The sequence below is a fragment of the Paramisgurnus dabryanus genome, chromosome 2, assembly GCF_030506205.2.
Source record: "Paramisgurnus dabryanus chromosome 2, PD_genome_1.1, whole genome shotgun sequence".
Classification (NCBI taxonomy): domain Eukaryota; kingdom Metazoa; phylum Chordata; class Actinopteri; order Cypriniformes; family Cobitidae; genus Paramisgurnus; species Paramisgurnus dabryanus.
The window spans coordinates 35869970-35880717 of NC_133338.1; the positions used below are offsets into that span (position 1 = coordinate 35869970).

Genomic DNA, 10748 nt, shown 5'->3' on the forward strand with positions numbered 1-10748 from the left:
TGAAATCAAACTTTAATGCTCCTTTCTCATAATTAGATTTTTTAGACTTAAGCCTAGACACAAATGGTTACTTTAACAAACTTATGTATATAAAATTACAAAATTATGTTTAATTTTATGTGTAAAGTATATGGTCTGTTAGTCTGTGTAAGATTGTGTGTATTATATTAGGGGGCCTACAATATTTGAGTGAAGTTTGTAGTTTTCATGAACAATAAAACTTAAATCTGGAGAAAGACAAATTACAGATGCATTTGTTTCTAAAGTTCATCTGAGGTGATTATAATGTCTACCTTGCTTAGTTTAACTGACTTTTGCAGTCAAAATGTTTTTATGTTAAACTAGTCATTTGGGGAAATACGCGTATTTTTTTACTTTTTTGTTACTGGCCGTCTTAAAATTAACAATATGCTTTTTGAACAAAATAAAAGATAACATTAACAACAATAATCATGCATAACGTAGTACATATTGATCTTATTTTAAATTGATAGTAAAAATAACTTTTAGGTAATTTTGACCTTTTTGGCTAAACGAATGTATTTCAAAACGATATTTTTACATAAGCTAATAGTTCGCTTCTAATCATTGTTTTTAAAAGCATGTAAAAGATAAAAAAGGCATTATTTGTTTATTTAGAAGATATTGCTACCAGTGTTAGTAATAATTTTTGTCTAATTCGCTTGTAATTTTTTTATTTTGGGATATGATTTGTTTATTCCAGCTGAAGATCTTTACGATCCGATCCGAAACCAGGTTTAAACGCCTTACTGGACATAAAGTGGTTTTCTTACCCCTGCAATGTAGATGTGGTTAGCTAATTATGAGATTGTTTTATCAACATAAGCCCGTTTTTTTCACAGACAGAAATAAATGTAAGTTATAAAGAGCACATACTATTATTTGTCAAATCTGTAAATGTCAAGTAAAATTTGGATATAAAAAATGCAATACTTAGGCAGTTTACGAGTGAACACAGCTATTTAGTGTTGTAAAACTGTGATAATATCTTAGACACATTGGGGTTGAGCTTTAACAACCAAATTTTGATGATACTAGGATTCAGAAATAGAACAAATGAAACTGCACCCAAACGACCACGTGTTGGTTGTCGTTTATTATATAAACCTATATTTGCAATGCTTTTCAATTGCCTTGCTGCTGAGGACGCATTACCGACCCACTCCTGATTTGGTAAAGCTTTGTGTGCCAATGCTCTGACGTCATGTCCTCTGGGCTCAGCTCCCATTTGATGGGAGGGTGGCAAGTTCAGATAAGGCTATAGCGCAAGATAGGCAAGTTTTATACCTTTTTCCAAAAATTAGGCTATTAAGACATTGAAAGTTTCATTCATATTGTTTATTTAATTCTTATCAAGATTTCAGGAGGCAGTTAATTACACAATTAATACGTACGTAATACAAATTATTTACACGTTACAAACAGTACCTGTAAACCCAAAATAAAAATACCATTATATTATACTTTTCAGTTTTTGTCATTTCAGCTTTCAAATAGCTTTCATAGATAGATCTCGGCTGGTAAATTCATTACGTCGTATATCAGATAGAAGGCCATATTTATAGATATGCTAATGCAATTGATTTTAACACTGTTTCTCTGATTCGGCACAGTTCTATGTTATTAAGTTCGCACTTGAACTTGTAAGGCAAGGTGTGTTAAGTTTGGTGGCATAATTGTCACACACTCTTTTCAGATAAAAATAAAAAAAGTAAAACTTGCACAAATTTGGCATATGGACACAGTCTGCAACATAAATCTCGATCATACTTTAAGCTTTTCTAAATACGCGTGAATATGTCCTAATATGATAATTTGCAGCTTTCATGCAAAGGCCCCGATAACGCTTCATTCACATAAAGAAGTTATTGCAGTATAAATAAGCAATTTAAACACCTTAAAAATCTACTCTCACATAAAAAGCAACACCGGTCATTGGATAAAGTTTTTTCCTTAATAGAATCTATATAAATACATAGTCAACAATAAAACGGCATTTTAACGTCTGTTATACAGTAAACGGCTGGTTTGCTTATTTTTGATTTGATAGTTGTGGTTTATATTTATATTTATAGCTGTATATATATGTATATTGTATATTTCTGTGTGATGTGTTGTGGCGCTTAACCCTGGCTTTTGTCAAGAGTGCGCATAAGCGTACATCATTGTCAATGAGCTACACGTTTATAGGCAGCATTATAATGATTAAAACATACTTTGCTACAAAAGATGACTATATTGCTCTTTTATAAAAACTATGAATGCGATTTAAGACGCGTCGGTACGTTTGCTTATTTATTTATTTATTTTTCGCACCTAGTTTAAATGCTGACCAGGCTATGAAAGTTAGTCCAATGTTATTGTTATGTTAGGCTAGTTACATGGCAGTTCAGCCAGACAATCTACAATGTAATGCACAGTAAATTAAGTTCTTGCGATCTGTACAGTCCATCGCGATTTTTAAAAGTTTGTTTGAAATAGCCAGGCAAAGACGTAAACATATTTACAATAAAAACATTTTTTTAAATCATATTCTGCTGAGATCTGATGATTGCTGCGTTCATTTTCTATCAAACATCAAATCAACAATGACAAGAAATAAACCGACTAAAATGCATTTTATAATCACAGTTGCCTGGATGCAGCAGTAAAGACTCTTTGGACTTAAGCAAGGTTTTTCGCAATTGTACACATAACTAATATATGTATATAAACGTTCGATGCGCTGATAGTGGAAAACGCTCGGTTCTAGTGAGAGCCTGAAAACGGAACACAATAGAAACGTTTGTTTCTCAAGAGAGCCACTCTGCCAAGTGCAATACGGCCCCTATATAGCCTATTTTTGAAATAATTTGAACATTATTTCGTAGAAAAATTTGTATTCAATAAATGTATTTCGATTTACCCCCTGTTTCACTTCATGAATGCTGGTATATTTATTCACTGGCCCTTTATTCTTTAGAATTATTGCATTGTAAATATAACCTAACCCATCACCCCAGTCCTCTATCCCCTTCACCCCTCCCAGCATTTTCTGTCTCAGTCACTGTCTGATTTGTCTTCCTTTGACGTGGTGCTGTGGTTGTATAGTCCTTGTGCCATCAGGTGTAATGCTAGGCCGTTCTTGATGCCGCTGGCCTTTTTGATTTTTGCCCGCTTGTTCTGAAACCAGATTTTGATCTGGGATTCGTTGAGGCCGAGTTCCTGCGCCAGACTCTGCCGTCGCTGCTCGGTCAGGTAGCGGTTGGTTTGGAACTCGGTCTTGAGTCTCTGAAGCTGCTCCGCCGTAAAGGCCGTGCGTGGTCGTTTGTCCTCTTTACTTGTTTCTTTCTTCTTTGGTTTACGAGACCTGGGACCTGTTTGTGTGAATCAAATAAAACACAAAAAAGGTAGTTTGAGAACTAGACACAATCTGTACAACAAAGCACGGTGTAATCTCAGTTTATGTTTATGAAGGGTCTGGAGAGTGGGAGGCTGTAAACATGTTTCACGAAATGTTGTAATTTATGAATCTGTTTGCCTGTGTTTTATTTATTTATTATTTTGCGTCACATTTTGGGTGTGAGCTAACGTTTGCCTTGCGCTACACAGTGGCTACATTAATAGGTAATGTGGGATGAAGCAGAATATTGATGAGGGATTCATTGCTAGTTACAATTTGGACAATTCTAGAAAGAAAAACCTTTATAAGCCTCGAAATGGGATGGGTATAATTCAATGACGACCATACACGCTATTAACCCGTTCGATATCATATCTCTTTAATGCTCTGTAGTTCTAGTTCAGATAGCTACTCTAAACCAATAAATACATAACACAATTAGCTTTACCATGGGACAAGTATAGAAATAGAGACATGCTCTAATCTTTGCGAAATTCTTCAATAAACATTTAGATATAGGTTACATGAGGTCTGCATGCTTTTAACAACGAAATAAAACGATGACGCTACGAAGCACATTTCAACACGGAATTTAGCTGGATTATATTATTACTAAAACGGTTTCTTTTTAGCATTTTACAACTAAAGCGTAATGAAATTTGTGCCAAAACGCTAGATCTAAATATTTTCGAAAGCTTACATTCAAAGATTTTAGGATAATTTTAAGACAGTTCTCTTCGATAAACTCATTTTCAATGTTGTTTCCCCATTAGATTCTAGATATGCACACAACGTTCTATGCTGTTATGAAATGGTTCTTTTGCCGAACGAAGCAATTGTATTTTAGTTAAACACCAAAACTATTAAATGTACTTCACAGTACAAAAACACTTTTTCTCAGAATACCGTATATATGCGAGGCCTGTTCTATTGTCAAAAATATGATAATGAAATATCAACAAAGACAGAACACTGTAGGCTTTAATCATTCACCATTTAAATTGTTTCTATAAAACAATTTTCTTTACTGAAGTAGGCTCATTACAAGTTAATGTATTCCCACTCAAAACAACAACAAAAATTACTTTATTACCCAGAGACGAATGATCATTAAATACATTAAACATGTATATAACTACTGTGAAACAGCCCTTGATGACGTATTTACTTACACTTTGTTACAATAACTTTTTTGCTTTTCGGAGCATTATGAACGATGATGTTTTTAGTCGTTTTTTGGACTTTTGTCGATTTGTTCCAATGTGATCGTAATCCTACCTTGTTTTTTAATATGAATAAATTAGAAAAACCTTGAGACCGTTTAAATAATCCGTTATAGTTTTTAATTTTTATATTTGTTAATTTTTCCGAAATGTTTATCTTTAAAGATTTAGTGGTTATATACTGCTGTGGTAGTTATAGAATTACAATGGCGCTGTAAATTTGGTAGCCTATATACGTGATTAGAATTCAATCAATGTAAATCTTAGTGTTTTTTATCTGCTAAACAACAGATTACCGGACTCAAGAAAGACACTAAAGCAAAGCCTACCTGACGACGGCCTGTCCGAGTAGCGTGTGCAGTAAACCCAAGCGGGCCATAGCATAGGCTGACCAGTTCCGTTTGAATTGGACTGTGAACTATCCGATTCCGAACTCGGGCACTGATCCACATTCTCCCCGCGGGGCTTCAAGGGCTCATCGCTTGCTATCTGTGGTTTCTTTCCTTCGCTTCTCGTATTTGTTGTGGAAGTTCCCTCTGCTGGTACTGTACTCCCCACCTGTCCCGTACTAGGACCCGTAAGGCTGTGATTCGCTCTAGCACCGTGATTGCTCTCATCGCGCGTTATGTTCGCTTCTTTTTTACGACCAAAGTCCGGACGCAAGATGTTGTCAATGAAGAAGTTGGTGATTCGATGAGGAAGCTGCAGGTTCCCCGGAGCTTGCAGAAGAGGTCGTATGGCACTGTTGGATTCGTCCGCCGCTCCTCGCTGTTCCGCGTCTCTTGCGCTCTGCTCATTCTCATCCATGCTGAGGCACACTTTCCAGTTTTCCTCCTTAACCCTTTATCGCTCTCCCGCACGCAGACACTACACGAGCGACTCCGTCCACTTTGTTCACTTCAGGAAAAATTTGAAATCGAGTAAAAAATCTGTCAGTGTATTTTGGGAACAGTAATCATCCTTTGCGCACCATGGTCACAAAGGAAAAACATAGTTATGCCTTTCTATTACGGTGCGTCCTATAATTAAGGTGAATGAACTAACTTGCCAGATTGGTGCTGTTCTTTTTTGCGTAATATCGGGGCTTCAGTGTCTACTCGGAGGGCAGAGCAGTGGGGCTCCTAACTGCTCCTGAAATACTTTCACTCCGGATTTTTGTTCGTATTTTTAATACGAGCCCCCAGTGACGTTACACTCTGGTATCCTAGACACGTGCCTTTGACCAATAGGTTAGTCTAGAAGTAGTCACATGACCCTGATTCGAGAGTAACAGACAACGCTCATCCAAGCACTTTTAAAGGCACAGGCTTTACCAAAATACAAATTCAGGCAGTGCCAAAAACGCATTCTGCATACTAAACAGTTTCCACGTTGTATTTTGTCCTAAATAAATGACGCTAAAAGCGGATCTCTTAGGATTTAAATATCTTTTTTCGTTTTGCAAGGTTTGGCAAATCTCTCCAATCACATATTTTAAGATTCGTAACAAAACACGACTAAGTAAAAAAGATACATTTTTACGCATTACTAGTTCTGGCTTCTATTAAGCTCCCAAACAAGATTTTTATGAATATCACAGCATTGTTTCATTGGTAATGGCTAGTAATTTCAAACAGGTTGATGCGCCAAATCAAAATGCGTGGGAGAGATGGTTTCCGCATTGAAAGCTTGCCGTTTCCAAAACCACGCCAAAACGCGTCATTTAAAAGAATTACTCTCTGTGGATGTAAATCATAGTGCATGGTCATTTTATATTTATTTTAGAGGATGGTGAAATTAAAGATATGATCGATGTATCCTACATTCTGATGGGGGAAATAAATTTGGCATTCTTGTTACAGAACCATGAATGTGTATACACTATTATTTATACAAACACTACACTAAACTGAAAGCTACACACGTTTTTTTCTTCATCTGTCTTCATCCTAGGCTACATAAAAGTAGTCCATTCTTTAGTGAATGAAAATAATAATTTTTGACTTCAGCTTTCACTTGTTTATGAGAGTTATCCCCAGTAATACAATCATTGTTGAAATGTTTAAACCTTAAACTGCAGATAGTGTTACTGCCTCGCTCTCTCCAGTTTACACAGCGCAGCGAGTATTCATTGCGCGCATTTGTAAGATTTAGATTGTATTTATCTTCAGTTTCATCGATGCAGCCGAAAGCGTTGTGGGTAAGATGAACAGCTCATCGGCCCAGATCAGACGTCCAGACATTGGCCACACTGATATAACACATAAGGACAATATCTGCAGTTACAACACAAGCAACATTAACAAGAATTATTTTGGTTTGTTCCATAGATATTAGAAGTATAGCATTTGTGTAGAAATGATTCAATTGGGGCTGTCAATATAGGTGATTGGTCGCTTCTCCCAAAAAAGTTCAGTATATAGATTTTCAAACTTAAGAAGTTTCTTAAGAAGCTTTCGTGATTGAATTTCCTATTGTAAAGTTTCTGTGGTGAGCCAAGACCATGCACTCCCGCCTCTTGCAAACTGATGCAAATTCACTGCCTAACAGTCTCTTATGATGACAAATCATAGTTTCTGTACACAATAGCCTAAATCTTATTAAATAAATAAAGTCAGTGTTGTTTTGCATCACAGTGTGTTCCAGAAAATACAGTTTGGTCTTGGGGGGGCACGTATATTGGTAGCTATTGCATATTTATTACACATTTATTGCTGGCACAGTTTATTAATGACATTATATTGTTGCAAAGCCATTCCGGTATTAAGCTACCTTGATGAAGATATTATTTAGTCATGTTGGTTTAATAGTCTACATTCATATTGGTCACTTTTTTATGAAGTTTACATGACAACAATGTACCACTCTTCTCAAGCATGGAAAACGACATGGCTCTCATCCAAGCGTCTTTAAAATGCGTTGGCTTTAATGGAACGGGGTATTCTGTTATTTTTAATTACCCGCAGGATATTTACCGTAGACTCCATGCAAGATATGGTGAAAGACAATAGAGCGGCTGACAGATCGCGAGGACCATGACCTGACCTCGTCTTTCTGTCGCTTTCTTTGGCAATTTGGTCAAGAATTAAACTCACCCATTCATTTTACTTGTTTTCATACGCATATATTAAATTAATTATCACACATGCATATTAGCATTATTAGGCCAGCAATAATAAAAGCATATTTTACACAACAATATAACACATCATTGTTACACTATACCAATGCCATAAATTAACTGTGTGCGCTCTACAACCATTACTGCTTCTTCCTCATATGTATGTACCCAATGATTGCTCTTAACCAATAAAAGATTTATATATGACTTCGCCTCCCATAATGCCAAACACACAGGACATATGTTGTTTCTAAAGTTCAAAATACATTAATATAATTAAGATATATTTATTATCTGATGCACATTAAACACAGATCCAGAAAGCTTAGTTTTCCTTAAAGTTAATGTAGGTTTTAGTACGTATGCGTAGGTACGCATGTGGACGTTTTTATTTTGGGGGAATGCAGATTTTTCATATTCTCACACCCTAGGAACTGAGGGTTCACGGCACGCTTCATAAGACAATCACATCTTGGGCACCAGTAATAAATCCCTGTGCATGATTAGGGACATACGGTGATGTTTTTATTTGCCTAGATTTGACATCAGTTCTATTTTTTTATAATCCTGTTCATTCTGAGCGTCAGCCGTACGTGCAGTCTTGTTCACGTGCCTTCTGTCTGATAGTGTTTCCAAGAGTAGTCTGGCTGAGACCTCAAATTTTCACTTTGGTTTATTATTGTTCATCATTGTCATCTTTTTGTTGTTGTTATTGATGCTGGTGAAACGAAGACTGTCAAAGTGGGTGATTTTGTACATATTTATAGACATTTAAGTTACATACAGGTGTTGTGCCTGATTTGGTCTGAGATAAACTATATAGCCATTAAAAGGTTCACTGCAGCATTAAAAAAAAGTTTAAACTGGAATAAATGGAAGCCAATTAAATTAACTTTTTGAACCCTTACTAAATATGGTGTCGGTTATGCAAAGTAAAAGGCTGTCTGGTGTTTCATGTTTGTAACTCTATGGAAAATACAAATATGAAAGAAAAAATGTTCTAAAGGCTGCTGCCAAAAGAGTTTTTAATTTAGTTTTTACCAAACGGGGCTCACAGACATGCATAGTCCAGTGTTTGGTTTATTTTCATTAAAATAAAAACTAGCACCAACTAGTGTTTGCCTTTGAAATGGCCGGTTACCTAATTTTCTACTGTATTATAGTTTCTACCCACTATATATACGATATCTATCAATAAATGGTGAAGAGAGTCAGCACACAGTTATATTTGAATGGATTTAAACTTAAATTGGACATTGTATTATGTAAGGTGCAGATACATCTGATGTTTAAACATCAGTTGTCTGTGTGTTCTCTTGAACTCCAACACGTCACAGTGGTCACTACAATAGGTGCTGACGTACTGAGTTGATTTGTGAATGGACGCGCTGGTGTGTGTGCAAGCTTTCGAGATCATAGAAATCGCAGCCCTATAAGGATAACCCCCCCCCAACTCTCTCACTCTCAAATACACACGCACGCACACACACACACACACACACACACACACACACACACACACACACACACACACACACACACACCAGGGCCAGTCAAGTCGAGTCCTGACACCATGCCGGCTGAATCCAATCCAGTCGGGGAAACGATGACAGTTATTATGTTTTATTTCCTAAAATATTTGTAAAGATCTTTACATGTTACTATTCGAATAATGTTTACAATTATAATATCATATCTGACAAAGCGACTCCAATATTCACCATCTAATTTTTGGGCTGTTTTAATGTGAAATGCCACTGTGGGTACTGGTCTAAATGCCTTACTGATACTTCTTGTTTTAAATACAGATTCCTTCAAAGCCAGAGCACTGTCGGGGTCCGGGTCCTAGCAGAGTAGACACTTTGAAAACGCTGGGAGGATAGAGTTGATAGGTTTTAATGCTTTTAATTCTTAAGCGTCTGATCGCCCTGGCGTAAATAAATCTCCTTTCAGTCTAAACAGCCTCGCTGCCTGACCCACAGTGCATGCGGCGTCCTCCACAAACCTAATTAAGGCTCTTTAGATGGGATCAAGCTAATTGAATGCTGCTCCCATCTTGAGACCTTTTTTTTGGAAAATGGCTTTATTTGTAGTCAAAGCGTTTTCCTTGTATAACTTTGGAGACCTTCCCACCTCAAAGATTTCAGTGATTCAGAGGGACAACACGTTTTTACGTGATTGAGTTGACCCATTTTTAATAACCGTAGAAATCAAGATTTGCATTAAGATTTGAAAATATTTTTAGACATTTTGGGGTGGGTTTGCAAATGCAAGACATTTAAAGTGCCACAGGTGCAAATTCACTTTCACAAATACCAAGCATTTTATCACCGTGAAAACTCTCATTAAAACTGCCACTCAGCCATGTCAGTCCAAATTATATATCATTAACCTCTCAGATCAAACGTATTTTTTCTAACTGATTTGTGCCCAGTTGTCAAGAACTTTTGTGAAAGTGAAAAATAAATCCCGTTTCTAATTGTCTGCACGGTTACAATCAGTTTTTATGAAGATTGGTTTTACTTGTTGCAGTGGACTCATTTTATAAATTGTAATTAGCCCATATGATTGCACTTGCTTTTGGTTTCAAATGAAATACGCCACTTGAAACAACTGACATTTTGTCAGACGTTATTTATCATTTGTTTTATTCAATTTTTTAAACGAATTAAAATATATAATTTTTTAACAATTTAATTGTTCTTCAGTAGTCAGTTTTCAAGATAAAAGAGCAGTTTTTGTCTTTACCAAATTATATTATTCTAGCAATGTAATTTGATCATCTTTCCTGTAATTCTCTATTAAATGTTAAAAGTTAAGTTAATTTTATGTCATTGATAAAAGTTACAAGTTTACAGAAAGTTGGTTACACGCATAACCATAGCATGCTCGATTTCTGCTGACTCTGGGGCAGTTGGCTACCAACATTGCGACGGGAAATCGTTAAGTGATGGTAATTTTCTATTTCTATTTTTTTACTTGCTAAATGTCAGTGATGTTGCAATCACAATTAACTACTTCT

At 36.0% G+C, this 10748-nt stretch overlaps 1 protein-coding gene across 1 annotated transcript; it reads right to left on the bottom strand.

Annotated features, from left to right (window-relative positions):
• Positions 1-1349: 1349 nt before the first annotated feature.
• en2a (engrailed homeobox 2a) lies at positions 1350-5782 on the bottom strand. The gene is made up of 2 exons (XM_065289376.1): positions 4956-5782; positions 1350-3377 (listed from the first exon to the last, which is right to left on the bottom strand). Exons 1-2 carry the CDS (start codon positions 5431-5433, stop codon positions 3061-3063), a joined length of 795 nt encoding a protein of 264 aa, XP_065145448.1. The 5' UTR covers positions 5434-5782; the 3' UTR covers positions 1350-3060.
• Positions 5783-10748: the final 4966 nt, after the last annotated feature.

Coding starts and splice junctions, on each gene's coding strand:
- en2a (XM_065289376.1), bottom strand. CDS start 5,433: ATGGATGAGAATGAGCAGAGCGCAAGAGACGCGGAACAGCGAGGAGCG. Junction 3,378..4,955: donor CTCGGACAGGCCGTCGTCAG/GTAGGCTTTGCT, acceptor TCACACAAACAG/GTCCCAGGTCTCGTAAACCA.